This window comes from Cottoperca gobio, chromosome 13 (genome assembly GCF_900634415.1).
Source record: "Cottoperca gobio chromosome 13, fCotGob3.1, whole genome shotgun sequence".
Lineage (NCBI taxonomy): Eukaryota > Metazoa > Chordata > Actinopteri > Perciformes > Bovichtidae > Cottoperca > Cottoperca gobio.
The window spans coordinates 16,666,902-16,683,986 of NC_041367.1; the positions used below are offsets into that span (position 1 = coordinate 16,666,902).

Below are 17,085 nucleotides of genomic sequence, written 5' to 3' on the forward strand. Positions count from 1 at the left end.
AGGTCGAAACACACCAACCCACCCAACTCTTCTTTCACAGGCTTGCTGCTTCCTATTTACTATGTGGAATTAACCTGGGTAATTATACTCTCTAGCTCTCCCTCAGACCCTGGATATTCTGCCGAAGCCTTCCCATTGACTAGCCTGTCACACACGCTGCTAGATTCAGATTATCTAATGCCGACCTGCTGCAGTGCAGGAGCGAGCAGATGCATGCCGGTGCTGGACTGGTGTAAGTTGATAAAATGTTGGAGACGATCATTAAACACTTGATGGACTGTTATCATTGAAGGATCCCATTTCATTGTATTGCATTTTATACTGATGCATGAACTTTCAATTAGATGTAATAAAACAGCATTAATTATCCTGACCCTAGAGTTGCCACTTCCTGATACTGCTTTGATTTGAAATGCTTAAAGCTTTTAATGTGCTGGCCATTACAAGATATAGCTTGAATGTCATCTTAAGAAGACAATGTTCCTTGTGTAATTGAACTTGCTGATCAGATATTCTTGGACAGTCATCAATCATGAAAATGTAACATTATTAATGTAAAGATATCCTGAAATGTTCCCTGTGTAATGATGTGATCATTTGTAACTTTGAAGTTTAAGTTGACCTCCTGTTTAAAAAGCCATCCTTACAGTTTTAGTATAAGACTTAGGATGGCGTGGTATAGTCTAGTCAACATCAACTCTAGAAAAGAATGTGAAATGTTTCTGGGGAAAAGAACGTGGTAACCTTTTTATTCTATTAAGAAAGGATGTCATAGGAATGTGGTCAGACCTTGGAATTGATCCCTTTTACAATTTAGTTTCATTTTTTTTGTTGTTGCCTGTTTACTATCAATTTGCTTTGAGCCTACATTTTTAGCTTGATTTATTACCACTAGTAAAAATTCCTCTATGTACTCTATAGCAGCCCTAGCCCAATCCTGGATTACAACTGGCCACCACCTGACCTCACAGCAGTATCAGTGTCATCTTCAAAAGAAAAGTAGAGCATTAATGACAACATGGAACATGCTCTTGACTTTTCCCATGGATTTCCTATGACACATTTTGCCATCTGAAAACCATATTCCCAATGCAAGAGGATAGAGGAAATTCACATCTGGCCAATCAGATGTGCACTTACATTTCAGGGGTTTGGAGTCATGGCCCTCAGAATAATCTATATCCACTCTTTTAATCCACTCCTCTCATTTTAAAGACTGCCTCATCAGGCCTCCTGTAAATCCCACAGTCCATTGAGTCCACTCAGCAGGAAAAGGCATGGGGAGCACAGAAAATATTCTCTAATAGCAGAGCGAGCTTGCCATTAGTTTATGTGTTTCTCTGGCAGACGCCGTATGAAACAGGAAGTGTGTCTGATTGAGGACTCTGAGATTGGGGGCTTGTTGGAATGTTGCATGCTGATCCCCCAATGTAACTGAAGCCTCAAGTGTACCCTGCCCCACTTTCAACCCCTCTGTTCCCTTCCAATCCTTCATCACTCACAGATTTCTGTCTGCTCTACGTGTCTAGGGAGGACATACAATGACCTGAACCAGTACCCGGTCTTTCCCTGGGTCCTCACCAACTACGACTCAGAGGAACTGGACCTGACCTTACCAGGGAACTTCAGAGATCTCTCAAAGGTACCGAGGCCTCTTGGCCATGCACCTCAGTATGACACGGATAAGATGGGGTGCAAGTAGGGGCCGCTGGCTCTGATGGCAGGGGATTTCCTTATTAAGGCCCAGACTGTAAAAGAATATCATATTTAATAGCTCAGAAATCATGTGCAGAGTCTAAACTCATGAGTTGAAATGCAGAAAGTATAAAAAGCTTATTGTAACATCATAAAATGCACTCAAATATGTTATGTAAGTTTACTCCCCATTTATTCGGTACTGTATTGTCTCAGCACAAGTAGCTTCTTTGTTTCTGCATTAGAGAGACTTATACATTTTATAACCACATGTACCTTGTAGAGTAGACACTACAGTATCATACTCACAATTAACAACTCTTTCAGAAAGGTGGCTTTAGATACATCATGTAATCAAAATATAATTTTCTTGAGGAGAACTGGGACATGTGGTTGAAACATTATCACAATGTTAAAGTTGCTTGAATTAATATTTTTCATATTAACAATAAATGACCTGACTACTTGTTCGTGAAAGGGCTCGCTCATATTGATGAACCCACAGAGAATTATCACCCGATTCTGCAGTTCTGCTCATGCCAGACAGACAAAGTTAGTGACTAGTTGGTGAACATAGTGGCCAGATACTTATCACAGGAGTTGGTAGAGAGCAAAATGAGAGCGACTATTGGATTTACATTCCCAAGTGGCTAGAAGCTCGACTCCAAATGAATGCTAATGTTGCAACATATCTGCTGGATGCGTGAATAAGCAACTATTACAACTATTAATATTATTACTACTAATAATGGGTATCCTAATAGATTAAATAAAATGAAACTTCAAAAGTGATAACATGTCAATGTTGTGTTTAGAGCTAAACCAAAACATCAGTTAATCATAATAAAAACATAATGGACAACCAAAATTCATAGAACACTATGTAATATATTTAATTATTGCCCAGCGCTAGTCTTTATAATATACTTCTACACAAACACTCATCACATACTGTATAATGTATAATATAGCTGGTCATTTTATTAATAAAACATTGTCATTTAAATAATTGAAGTTTCTGCTTGGATTAGAATATCAAACTTGATGTGCTGATAAGAGCAGCTCATGAGCACAGAGTCGCTGTGAAAGTCTTTCTAAATATGGCGGTTCAAAAACGCATCAAGCTGTGCGGTAGCGAGAGTCCTGCTAACGCTGCCAAATCACAAGAGCTCAGACACAATGACACTAATACCCCACAACCCTGGGACATAAAGTTCAGCATTATGTTTGCTCTGTCTTTGACTGAAGAGGAAAAGGCAGCAGATCACTCTACCACAAACTGTGGCCCGGTTTACTTGTTTACCAGCCCCCTTCTCTTTCTCTCTCTCTTTCTCTCTCTTGCACATGCAAACTGCAGCTCACTGACCTGAAAACAGTCACATTCCTGTCTGAGCTCTCTCTCTCGCTCACTTTCTCGCTCCCTCATTCCCCCTTGTTTCCCTCAAATCGCCGACATTCTGACCAAGTCAAAGCGCCGTCGTTCTGACTAAGAGCCTCGCTTCGCCATCTCAGTTCTCAACAGTTTGTGGCAATTTTCAGCTTTTCAAGACATGCGTGTGCTGTGTTTTGCAGTGGGAGAAGTTACTATGAAACAATCAAAGAATCGTGGACGAGTTTGATAGAGAGTTGTGAATTTGGAAAATGAGCACCCACTGCTCTGGAGCACTTCTTCACATTTCAGTAAATCCAGAACAAATCCAGAACAAACAGCTCAGTTGTTATTCCAGCACTTGTCTGCTTTTGGCGGCTCCGGCCTTTGGGGCATCCAGGTGGGCTAAGAGAGCCACGGGATGTGTGTGTGCGTCTGCGTGTGTGTGTGTGTGTGTGTTAGGGGGTTGGTGATCATGGCTGAGCCATGTGCAAACCTCCTGCCCCGGGGAGACAGTTATGTATTGTAATGTATTCCAGTGACATCCTCCCATGCTGTTTACAGGGCTGAGCTGCCTTCATTAGCATGAGTTCACAGCCCGTGTCTCCTGACAGTTGTCCTTGGAACCCCGGGGCTCTTACCTCCAAAAGTTCACAGCTAGTGTAGCAGGGAGGGACAGTGGCCCCCACACATCTCCTCTCTGCTTGGTCTGCCCTTTTGTTCAATTATGGATCAGAGGTAGCAGCATAGTCTCTAGAGACTTGTTCATTGTATATTAGGGCTGTGTGTGTCTCTCTGAGGTGCATGTCCAGTGGGTGTGGTTGTGTACCCACACAGACTGTGTGTTTGGTAAATAAGATTGGGCATTGTTTAAAATGTTTTGATAGAATACCAATGTTTCAGTACCAATACCAATATGATGTTATTCCTATAAAATCTAGTCAAACTTCTCAAATATTCAATGTTGCCAAACAGTTGTACAAGAACTTTTCTAAAATAATGCAAGAACTAAATGATCATTTAAGCAACTGTCTGATTAAAGACTATGCAAAAAGTTTACAAATCTAACAAAACATTCAGTGCGTTTAAAAAAATAATAATACTTTGAAACAGTTTTCAGACACATTCACAGTCTGTTCCTAAAAAGTGTTTGATAACCAGCCAAAGTGCTTTCTACATTTAGTAACCATGTAATATCATATGTCATTCCAGAGCTCAGGTAGCTGCAGTATCATAAAGATGAATGTTCATATCATTACTTTGTTGTCAATCACTGGATAAAACTAAACTCTAGACTACAAACTGAAGCATCATTAATACTAAACGATTCTCAAACTATCGCACAATGTCATTGCACAATTTGGGTGTTTTCTTTCCCACAGATCAGAGTCATAGTTGAGACCTGTTTGTTAATTACAGCTGGCTGTCACTTGATGGACAGCAATGTACAAAATGCTTGAGCTAATCTGCCAAATAATATCCTCCCAAAACTACTGCGCACACCTAAAATTACCTGCTGGTTAGGCATGCAGTCAGCTGTGAACAGTGCTATTGAACACTACATTGCTTTGCCTCTAGGCCAGAGTTCTGCATATTTGGATGTCAGACACATTCATGCAGTGAAGTGTTTCATTAGATTCTAATGATTATTTCGTGATGGAGTGACAAGTGGATGATAGATAGGGGGAAGCTAATCTTCCTCATAGCTGTTAAATGATGTGTTGGAAATTCATACAATTGCATAAGAATGCGAAAGAAGCAGATGTGGTTCAACACTGTGCTACTAAGGACTTTGGACTTTGGACTAAAAATGATTAGATGTATCCTTTGTAAAGAGCATTTCTCAACCCGTGTAATTTACTGAAAATGGCCAAAATAATGTTGATAATGTTGGCTTACCCATGTAATTATATTTAGAATGAGCTGTGCTGAGATAAAGAAAGCTATTTTAATATGTTTCATTCTCAAAGCTTGGCTGCTGTAAAGACACCCTCCACATGTTTCCTTCCATAATGGATCCTGCTTCACCCTCACTTCCTCTCCAGTCAGGCTGTTTGGGAGCACATCTGCTTTATCTTGAGTTTGAGCAACTTGATTGCATTAGACTGGAGCTGCATGCAGCCCTGCCTCTGACGAGGCAAGCAAAATGACCGTGACTTCTCCTGACAGAGCACCATAGCAACATACTGTAATGTAATTACTTTTGAAATATAAAATGCAATATGCGTCTCTTTGGGAGGTAGCTTAGATATAACCAAACAAATGGAGGTACTCTCTGTACACTCATTCACCAGCAGCCGGGTTCATTTCATGCATTTGGAAAGCAACACCAGAAATGATCCTGATTGAATCTGAAGCCAAATCCAAGTTTGATCATACTTTGTTTAGTCGTGTTGATGTATTTCACTGGGTCAGGTGTTATACAAGAAATGAACTCGGATAGGAGCAAGTGCGGAACTGTCTAATGCAGTCTATTTCATTGTCTTATATCTGTGATCAATGTGATATGCAATGCAGGGAAAAGGGAAGAGGTGATTATTGTTGGTTATATCGAGGGAGCTACGCAAAGCCGGATTTGGGATCATTAACAGATGTGACTGTGACGGGAATAAAGGTACGAAAGTGCTACTGAAGTGCTTATCCTACCTTATCATAAATGGGTTTTTATTTCTCATTGAAAACCTAATCAATCATACATTCTCCTCAGAAATGTTGAGCTGTCTTTTCATTCATGTCAAAACAAAAGCATATCGGAAGCATACAACATACGCATTCATATTTGAAGTGTTATTTGACCAGAATTGGACATTTCTATACAGAATATTTTGAATCATCGCCTATTATAATTGGAGCTGCAATCACAACAATTGGACATTTATAGGTTGACAAAGTCATATCAAACAAGTACCAGGACACATAAGGTGTTCAATGCACAAGGAGACGATACAACCAGGCATTGTTCAGGATCAGTTAATCACAGTCTACTTTATCGTCTCATGTTGACAATAACCTCACTAACCAACACTCAACACTTTGGTTTACAACCCAATGTTTATACACGGGAAAGCTTTTATTTTCCTTTTGTTTCCATTTAATCGTGTTTTTTCCTAATGTGTGACCCCGCATATGTCTACACATTAGCATCAATGTAACTGTATTCATTAGCTGAGAAATGTGTTATCTTTACTTTACCTATATTTTGTTGTTGCCTTTTATTCTTCCTTTTAAAAACATTTTTTTACATTACATTGAGTTTGGTATATATTTTCTGTACAACAGTCCCAATTTGAGCAATGTTCTGCCAGGTGTAAATCCTGGATGACAGCAACCTGTAACAAAGAATAACTCCTTCCAGGATGTAGGTGAACTGAGTGTTGCCTTGCAGTCAGTATAATTATCCCAGCTCAGTAACCACACAAGTTTTCTCGAAAACAAAATAAGAGCCATCGTTACCTCTACAAGTCCCATAGAAAATGTCTTATTAAATTTATGCTTACACAGCTGAACGACACAGGAACACTGTGAGAACATTTTTGCCTGATTTATTTAGCGCAAAATAGAAGAATTAATAGGATATAACTTGTCAGGAAACATGTCTTTTGATCCCTTCCCTGTTCCTTATTTTAGAATTGTGTGGTTAGTTTAGTCTCAGGAAAAGGTTGAGAGGTTGGTGGCAGCAAATTTGAGTCTGGATGTACTTTTTGCATGTATTGTATTATTGTCAGCTTAATGCACAATTATATGTTTCATATCACATGTTCCTGACTATGCTAATAGGGCTTAGTTTGTTTTTAAGCTTTTCCTGGTACGATAATATTAAAATGGGCGAGTAAAACATTTAATAACACTGTAAATCAAGATCTTTGCCATTTGTAAGCTTTTAGTTTTCATACCTCTTATGTAAATTGTTTACTTATTCTCTCATTTGCGCATTGTTATTATGTGCAGTTGTTTTTTCCTTATTCTTCTTCCTCTGTCACATATATTACCTGGATCTTTCATACAGCTCTAACATGTGTTGGTTACACTAGCAGCGGTTTTACAGAGTGCGAGACGTCTTGTGGCTTGCACCCTGATCCAGCTGGGCCAAGACGTCACATGCAAGGCCATTATCACCCCATAAATCTATGCAGATCTCAATAAACTTCTCTTTCAGTCCATTCAATTGTGCTAACACTGATGTGGACTGCCATTAAATTCTGAGGAAGAACAAAAAAAAAAAAAGGTTTAATTTTGACTTAAAGCTTCAGGCATGTGCACTGTGCCACACATGGATATGAGCATAATCTTCAAAATGACCAAGAGAGTCTGTCTGTCGCACTGAGGTTGCACACAACCAGCCAAAACGAATAATATTGCAATTTTAATAGTGTTAGAATAAGTGAATTTTAAATGGAGGGCTTTTATTTTATTTCTTCTGACCTCTGAGCTGCAGCTTTCAGGTGGAAAAGCTGCCATTGATTACATTACCAGCCGCCCTTTTCTCCTTTGTTACTGAGTCAGTGGTACTGAGTATATTAATATTGACTGCCAATATGCCTCTGAGGCTATTATATTGGACAGGGTGATTGAAAAGGCAGAGAAAGCAATTTATTCGCCACTAAACGTATGTTTAATGGGAGTAATTTTGTTGCCTTAAGAACACAGGGAAATGAAACAGCCGCCAAAGGGCAAAAACCCAGTGATGGTGTCAGTACAATTTAAATTATTACTGAGGCTGCGGTTAAATAATTAACCACGCTGTCCTAGGTTTGGCCTAACTATGAAATAATTGGATGGATGTCAAATAAATATAGCAGTGATGTATTTTTTAGAATTGTATATCCTCACAATAATTGGGCAGCAGTTCTTCAAATGCAGAACAACAAAGAAACTGTTTAGGATTATGAAATTTTTTAGAAGATAGGTTTTCCTCTACTTCTAATATAAATAATAGGAAAGGTGAAGGTAGATGTTTTACTGCAATAAATGGCAGCTGACTATAACACTCATATTCAAAGTTTCAGTCATGATTGAATTGACTGATTAGTGATTTAATTCCACAGCCTATGGTGTTGCATTATTAGATTACACTATATTGTATAGGGCATGGTAACTCTCAGCAGTAGTGCCCAGAAGCACAGAAGGGCTCTGAACACAGATGGGAGTAACAGTGCTGAGTAAAGTGTTTGGCTCAGTGGGTGCGTTGGGTGTAAATCAGGTCAGCCAGGGTTAATCCACATGGATTACCCACAACATTTAGAAGGAGACGCTCATATCTCCTCCCTCCATCCTCAGCGCGCCATCCTGCTAACCCTTGCCACCTTACCCCTGTAAATTTCAGACAGAAGACAGCGCAACAGGACATTTTTAGGGTTCAGGAGAATAATGGGGTCTGACAGACAAATCCCAGAGTAAAGCTCCTTGACTGCCCTGAACTCTCCCCCAGCCTCGCTGCCAGACTCACCACATGTAGCCTAATGGGGAACTACTAAGACTCTGCAAGTCTATCTTAATTGTGTTCAATTATGCTTTTCCTATTCCTTGTGCTGTCTTAACACAAGAAATAGGAAAGCAATCCTTAACACTATTAGCGGAACACAATATTTCTACCTGTAAATCAAAGTCGATATACTGTAGCTTCATTGTCTGCCGGTATTAATTACATTAATTACATTTCCCCGCAGCCATGCGTTTGGACCATCACTCCTGCTACATGATGGGATTATTGGCAGAATAGTCTTTGTCACAAGGCCACTTTGTCGCTATATATACATATATAGTACAAGATCCTTCACTGGCTATGGGCTACACAAACATATGCATATTCTATGCATGCTTTTGTGCACTCTAATAATCTATTTTACAAGTATATGGAGTGAATATTTCCCATTATCATTCAATGACTTTCATATAGCCGTATGATTATTAAAATTTGATTTAGATGGAAGACGAGTCATGAGACCTGTTGGTGCCTCTAACGTTTTTCATTTTGAGACTCAAAATAGATTAGCACTGGTGCTTCATGCAGAAAAAAACAATGGACCGCAAAGCAGATCCCTCTTGTATGAGGCTTTGAGTGTAACTTGTGTGGTTGCCCAAGAAGTAGGTCAAATGTATTACGTTATATGAATCCGACTAGCTTAAGTTTTAAAATTAAGTTTCATAAAATAATTTACTTATCTTCTTACTTTTCATTGTGTAAATGATCCCTAATTACTTTACATACATATGCATTGGCTTGCACGGTGATATACTGACCCACAGAGATCATTATGGTGACGTGGCCATAAGCCAAACTCCTTAAAATTCCCTGTGGTCCGAACCTTATCTATGTTATGAGTGTCAATTATAATTGTACGAGAAGTATAACACTTTGAAGTGTCACTGAAAATGACATCAGGCTCCGCTTTCAGTATTTCAACAAGCCATATATTGGAGCAACTACACATGAAGTGTAGTTTTTACTGAAGCGATGACACAATAATGTAAGTTAAGTCCGACTGTGTGGTTGTGATGAGAAAGCAGTTAAAAATGGTAAGAGCAAAGAAAAGAGCTCATATCGCTTCTATTATAAAGTACTCACACTGGCTCATAATATAGATTTTAAATCCTTGAACTTGTCTATAAATCATAGACTTGTCTCTCACTATTGTTAATATGCTTCCAAGACGTGTGCCTGGTATAGAGCTCAGATCTACACTGAACCAAAGCCTGAACAGTTTAAAGATAGTAATATCTAGACTAGAATTTCAAGCCTTGCTTTAACTTCAAACTGGTTATTATTATTTCATAACTATTACTATTTTTGATTTGAACTCATTTTGACTGTTTTTAATCTGAATTTGAATTGTATCTATACTTGATTATGATCGTGGCCACGGCTTTGAGCAAGTAGGTACTGAAAGGCTTGTTTGTCTCATAGTCATACATACTACTTACTATATTCTATGGAGGTGTTGTTCCTGTAAATATGATCCTCGTGGATACAAAGATGTAGTCTTTTTTTTGTAATATATTGATATATCAAATAGATAAACTTTTTTTGCCGCTCACTATTGTTTTGTAGTGTTCAGCTTTAATAGTTGTGTCAATTGTTTTAATATAAAACACCTGAGCTGCATGTTTTGTATGAAGGTTTACCAGAGAGTATCTCTTCTATTTATGGGATAATGTTAGCCAAAATGCTGATGTCAGACATTTTAAAGAAAGGAAGCATCAACAAAGGAAGATTTAAGAATCCTAATTTACAATAAAAATCATAAAACACAGTTTTGCATACAGTATAAAAAAAACAACCAAATACAGCAGTATATTTCGTCAAGCTTGCATCGTCAAATAAAATATCCAAATAGTAGAACCATAGATGCATATCAAGTTTGCCTTCACAAAGCATATGACTTACAAATGTGAAATAGGAAACTTTCAAACTTTACAATTTCTTCAGGGTTGCTTTCAGGGGACAAATAAGGAGCACATTACTTCTTTGCAAGAACTGTACATCTTATTTCCTTATTTTCTTTCCAGCCCGTTGGTGCTCTAAATCCGAAGCGTGCAGCATTCTACGCTGAACAATATGAGACTTGGGAAGAGGACCAGACGCCACCTTCTCATTACAGCTCCCACTACTCCACAGCTGCATCCACCCTGCACTGGCTTGTCAGAATAGTGAGTAAAATCACTCCTTCAACCACCTTCATACTCATTATTGTACTGTGTTCAAAATCTCCAAATTAGTCAAGCATCTGAATAGGAATGAAGCCAAACATCCTAAGACAGCTTTTCATTTTTGAGTCTGCATTAGTTGATTGTCACTTGTCAGACTTGATGATGCTGTTACTTTGAGGTCTGTCAACTTCTGCACAGGAAACAGCTCGACATCTCAATTTGATTGGGCCTGAGTTAGACCAATGGCGCTCAGAAAACACATTTCACAGGCCAGTAAACCGGCATATGTGAACTAAATAAAGAGTGGCTGGGTAATGATTTACAGAGGCTGCTGTGACAGGTTTATGTGTTTCAGGCAACCCAGTGAGCGCTGGAGACATGTCCATCAAGGTTACTGAGCACTGTCCTCATTTACTCTGGAAGAGGAGGAGGAGGCACACGCACTCTTCTCCCAATCTCTTCCCCACAAAGAATGCCCTTATAACCTGCATGGCTTCTTTGAGCTTCTGTACGTTTGGTTTTGAAGTCAGCTTATTAATTTGAACAAAAAGCTTCATGGGGAGTTTGTACTGTATTCCTCCTCCTCCCCCATTATTATTAGGAAGGGGCTGATGAACTGAGGGAGCTCCCTTGACAGCAGTTAGATTGGCCTCTGTGGGTTTGTTCCCACAATCCCTTTCTTCCTCTGGTGAGTGATCCATCCGCTCCAACCGGCAACGGTCGCCATCTTAGGCTAAGAAAACCAAATTTGAGCCAATTATCGTTATGGCTTACTGTACTCAGGAAGAACACTAATTAATTCTCCCTGAGGCTTGGATACAATGAATGACTGATCTCTGTAGAGAACCCTTAGTCTATCGCAGAAAAGAATTACAATGAAATAATGCAAATAATTCAGACTCATACACGTGTATTTTAATAAGCTGCATGGTAATTCAGTAAATTCCAAACTGTCCTGATATTTTCGTTATGTTGATTATGATGGATGAAATTAAAATGCAGATTAGGGGGATGGAAAAGATGATGATGACTTTAGATTCGGGTGGAGATCTTTGATCTTTGTGACGTGTAATTTGCTTTTCTCCGTAGGAGCCCTTCACCACGTTCCTCTTTAGTTCCAATGACAACAAATTCGACCACCCTGACCGCACCTTTTCAGCCATTGCCCGCTCCTGGAGAAACTGTCAGAGGGACACCTCCGATGTAAAGGTGAGAATCACAACAAAAGCAAATATAAAATCCATGGTTTGTATTTAAATGGATACACATGTCTGGAAAACGCTGCCCTTAAACAAGGGGAAGTTCAATATGTGGTTATTATCTATTATCTACTGTATATATTTCCTTGCCAGACACCTTCTTTTAGCCAGTGTTATGGACCTGTGGATATGTAATTCTGAGGACAATGATAGGAAATATAACTACATAGTGCCCATTATATCTACCAACAAAATTGCAACCTGTACAGTATGTGTAATTGGCAAGATAACCATACCAAGCCTCTCACTCGCTATACTCCCCTCCTCAGCCAATGTGCTTCAACACCACTGCAAAAATATATACCATTAATTATGAATGCCTTTTCCAAACAGTGAATCACAAAGACCATAGTGTACAGGGATACCCTAAGCACTTAGAAATGCACATTTGATTTATCTCATGCAGAAAACAAACTATCTCAGAGGTGGACTGATCTTGTATCTATGCATGCAAGCACTCATGAGTTTGAACAAAGGCTGTGTCTGAGAGAAAGACAAAGCCCTCCCTCTGCAAATCCACAGAGCAGTCACCAAAAACGCTGAACCCTGCTGATTCGCCTCCATTTTGCCCGCTGCATAACACGCAGCAGGAATACGCACTGACCTCAAAGTGTCATATATTTCTAGCACACCCTGCATCGAGTAGTGTTGCCTCAGGCAATTAATAAAGCATTAATGACAAAAGCTATTTAAAATGTAGTCTTTTATGTACGGACAGGGCTTTTACTCACCAGGATCTGGGGGAGAGCAGCCAACTATGTGAGGCAGAGGCAGAAAGCTGCAAGCCTTCGAACAGCTGAATAGTCAAACGCCACCCTGTTAACAAATACAGCCTACTTTCAACTACTTGTATGTCTGCAGGCATTTGTTTTTACACATATATGATGGCTACTTATCTATTAGAAGAGACATTGTACTGTGGAGGACAATGTTGGATTACTAACAGTATTTTATTATGTATAAGAAGCAGGAAAATATTAGGCATGCGCTTGTTGGGTTTACTCATGATGCAATCGGGGTAAACTATGAGGCAATGCCACTATATTGATTGATTAGATTATTGACCTTTTTTATAATAATCTCTTTTTCAGTTATTTCTCTTATTATTCTTTGCATTACTTCCAACCTAGTTTTTCATTTTGTATATTTGTAAGGTTGAACATAAGATGTATTAAAAGTGCATTGTTCAAAGAAATACTATTCCCAATTAAAATCAAATGAAAGCATGCCAACTGAAAGGCAGCCAAACATACAGCTAGACACACAAATGCCATGCGCAGCCACCATGTAGCGACTGAGACAGAGCGGAGAGTCCGGGGTTAAGGTCAGCTTGGGCCCAGTACACCGAGCGGGCCATCAGGCCTCTGATTAAAAGGCAGCTTGTTTTTACCAGGGTCTCTCCTTCATTAACCCCGGCCTCCTCCAGCAGTAATGACGACAAGACCAAGGGAGGCTGAACCCCTGATGGGGATGACCTCCTGAAAGAGCAAGTCAAATGGAAACAATCCTGCGCCCACCAAGCCCTCACCTCCTCGACTACCTTATCATTATTGTGCATCCATACCTCTCTTTTATTTCTGTGCACACACACACATTTATGTTAAGCTGGCACAGCCACCATGGGCAGAGAGAAGCACTATTTTCTAGGAAGTAGTGGGCACACACACACACACACACACACACACACACACACACACACACACACACACACACACACACACACACTACCGCACAAACTGCCACCATGCTGTCTGAAGGAATCCAGCAGAACTCCACTGGTGACAGATTTTGACGAACATGTCATTAAGGTGACACCGTGTAAAGCAATGGAGGCATGTGTGATTGACTTGTTAGCCCATTACGATGCTGTTGCAGAATTAATGGCTGCCATGGGATGGTGGTTTGAAAACAGATCTGGCAGTTTTAACGGCTTGGCGGTGAGTTACGGCAGGAAGTTTACAAACGAAAAAGTGGAGGGAAAGTGCGATCGTGTGTGTGTGTGTGAGAGACCGAGGGAAACGGAGAGGAATGGCTACTTTACTCCATTCCCTGTCGTGTGCGGAGGGTGAAATGTGACCAACAGCAGACCAGCAGTGTTATAGGCCTGTACCATGTCATGCTAACTCGCTCTATCAAAACCCAGTGATTTATGGGGGCCTAAAAGCTCTGCACGTCATGTATCCCACAGGCTCTATAAAACACCATAGTACCACTGAATCTGACAAACACACATAAAAGAAGTCTGATGTAAGAAGTTAAAATACTGTCTCGCACTCTCCTTTATAATCTCAGAATAAGACACAGACAACAGCATTTAACTTGTCTTGTGTGTATGTTTCCTAATGAGGACAGAGTGGAGGATCTACATTCCTCGTGTGCATATGCCTCATTGTGCAGAGGCTTTACTCACTCATCCTTTCTTAGCTGTATGATTGGGAGGATAAAGGGTCAGAGTGGGGACTGCAAATTCGCCAAAAGTATACATACAGTAATTTATGTTGCAAATATATTATGTCAAAGCATTTCTTAAATAACCATATGGGTAGTTTTGCATTTTGAGCCCATTACCTATTTAAAGCATGCCATAGTTGTTTGATGGACTGTTTGACATCCAGGAAGCCACCAATTTATTTCACATCTCTTTCTTCTTCAAGTCTAGGGCTGGTTGCATGGTAATGCAGTTGGAAGTAAGTGCTGTCTGTCCAAATGTTCTTGCTTTTTAAGAACAGTTTGACGCATACATCTCAGAGTAAACTGCAAATGAGCCTTGGAAAAAGCTGTGTTTTTGGAAAAACAAGCCCATAAAATAAATAGTAAGCAAATATGAATGTTGTGAGAGTTTCTCTGTATGTATCTCGGGAAAATATTATAGGCATTCAAATGTTCACTGTAGTGGATTGCATTCCTCAAGCAAGTTTCCCCAAGTTCATTCATATAAACGGCTGCTCTGGAAGGTAAGAAATGAAATGTGCACGAGTTAAAGGAAGTACAAATACCAGTGTGGTCATTCAACACAGCGCAAATTCCTTTCGGAATAGTCTTGTCTCAAAACACAGGTCAATATTTACTCTCTTCTTCAATGTATGGAATCACACCAGGCTGCATGGAGGGGGCTCCTTTACCATGCTGACTTCCCCTCCGCTGGGAGGTCTTGACCCCATCACAAAAGTCCCGAGACCAGGGAGAAAAACTTAACTCAGTTCCAGTTTCATTTAACACACCTAACACCTCAGCCTGGAATAACTGGACTAGCACCTCTCACCGCCTTCTCGTAGCCTGCTGTTAAGTTTGTTTGTGTTACCTTTCCCCTTGAATTCTCACTTCATCTCAGTGGGATACAGAGCCTTTTTTCTCTGTTTTTCGTGGCTCCATCCTCCCATATGTTATTTCTTGCACTTTACTGAGTTGTTGGGCGATTATATGGGGAACACGGTGGTAATAGACATTGTGGTCTTGTCAGTGAGTTGTAAAACATGATAATCTCTTCCTTTTGAAACACAGGAACTGATTCCTGAGTTCTACTACCTCCCGGAGATGTTTGTCAACAGCAACGGCTACCATCTGGGAATGAGGGAGGATAGGAGCATGGTTTGTGACGTGGACTTGCCGGCTTGGGCCAAGAAGCCTGAAGACCTGGTTAGGATCAATAGGATGGTAAGGTTTAGGCATGTGCCAAAGTCAAAAAGGGTATTTTAGTCAAAGTTATACCTGCACATTATAATAATATATTTTATTTGTATTGTGCTTTGAAAAGGTACTCAAAGGAACTTTACATTGTAATCTGATACTACTTCCTCTATTACTCAGATCAAATATTAGAAAGTCTGCAGTCATTATTAAAACAATAATGATAAAGAATGTCACCTCATCTTTGTTAATGTTCTGCTTTTCTGTCTCAGCCAAGAAAACATTACATTAGAAATGAAAACTACACTAACTATGTGTATTTTAAGTAGCATTATAACGATAATTGTCTCCTTCATAGTATTAATAAGGTGTACATTTCTTATACCATTCAGTAGAGACCATCCTCATTCTCATAAGGTGCACTGCAGTATATGGCACACTGCATTATGTCCTGTTATGTACTGTTTGTACTTATAATACACCGCAACATATACTGTAGTAACATATTGAGAATCTACTATAGGCTGGGATTATTAAATGAATTCTTTACATTTAGCTTTAATGCCTCCGTCTCACAGCAGCAAAGAAAAACATTTCCCACTCTTCCGTCTAACCTTCCAATGCATCTGTGTCTCCTTGTCTTATTCATGAAGCATTTAATACAGTGCACCACTCAATACTAACACTGTACCTCTGACCCCAGTGATGTCACTAAAGGACAGGACTGAGGGCAAGTTTGCCCTATAGTGTTACCTTCTGTAATGCCGGGCCTCAGCACTTTGGCAGTGTGTAGGGCCCTTTCCGTGTGCATGTGTGTGAGCGTCTGTGTATGCACGTTTAATACAGACAGCCTATCAACATGTGGTCCGCACAACTCCCAGCAGGTTTTAGGAGCAGCACAGAAAAAGAAATGGAGATCCAACCCGTCTCTTGCCGTCAGATAAACTCTGTTCTCCCTTTAATCTGGAATCACTTACTGTAGAAACTCAACAGCTCAACTCAATTTCATACAGAAACGACATGATGAATGGCCACTGCGTGTGCTCGCAGTGCAGATGCATTTTGAATACATATCGCATTTAGGCAAATGCTAATTAAACCATTAAATTCCTCCTTTAAACCATAGAAACTTTATTAATGCTGCTAGGAAGACACAACGTTTCATGCAGGTTATGTATCCTCAGGTTATTTATCCTCAGGTTATGTATCCTCAGGTTATTTATCCTCAGGTTATGTATCCTCAGGTTATGTATCCTCAGGTTATGGGCCACAGTGTTTTTGGACCAGAGGTAGAAAGAGGCTCTGGGAACATACATGACCTTTTCAGCCAGAGTGACAGAGCTTGGCTGGTCTTATGGAGGTGACCTTTCCCTGTGCTCTACCCACGCTGCCTAGTCGTGCTCTATCAGGCTTGTATACTGGCAGAGTAGTGGGGGTGGAGAGAGAGGCTGGGAGTTGGGCATGTATGCATCTCAAAAACAAGGAGAG

General features: G+C 40.0%; 1 protein-coding gene across 3 annotated transcripts in view; it reads left to right on the plus strand.

Annotated features, from left to right (window-relative positions):
* LOC115017536 (neurobeachin-like) overlaps positions 1-17,085 on the plus strand; it is a 183,874-nt gene that overhangs the window by 148,901 nt on the left and 17,888 nt on the right. For all 3 annotated transcript variants that reach the window (XM_029446066.1, XM_029446069.1, XM_029446067.1), the window contains exons 44-47: positions 1,530-1,642; positions 10,571-10,711; positions 11,801-11,920; positions 15,472-15,624. In XM_029446066.1, coding sequence (XP_029301926.1) covers positions 1,530-1,642; positions 10,571-10,711; positions 11,801-11,920; positions 15,472-15,624 — 527 coding nt within the window. The remainder of the gene's footprint in view (positions 1-1,529; positions 1,643-10,570; positions 10,712-11,800; positions 11,921-15,471; positions 15,625-17,085) is intronic.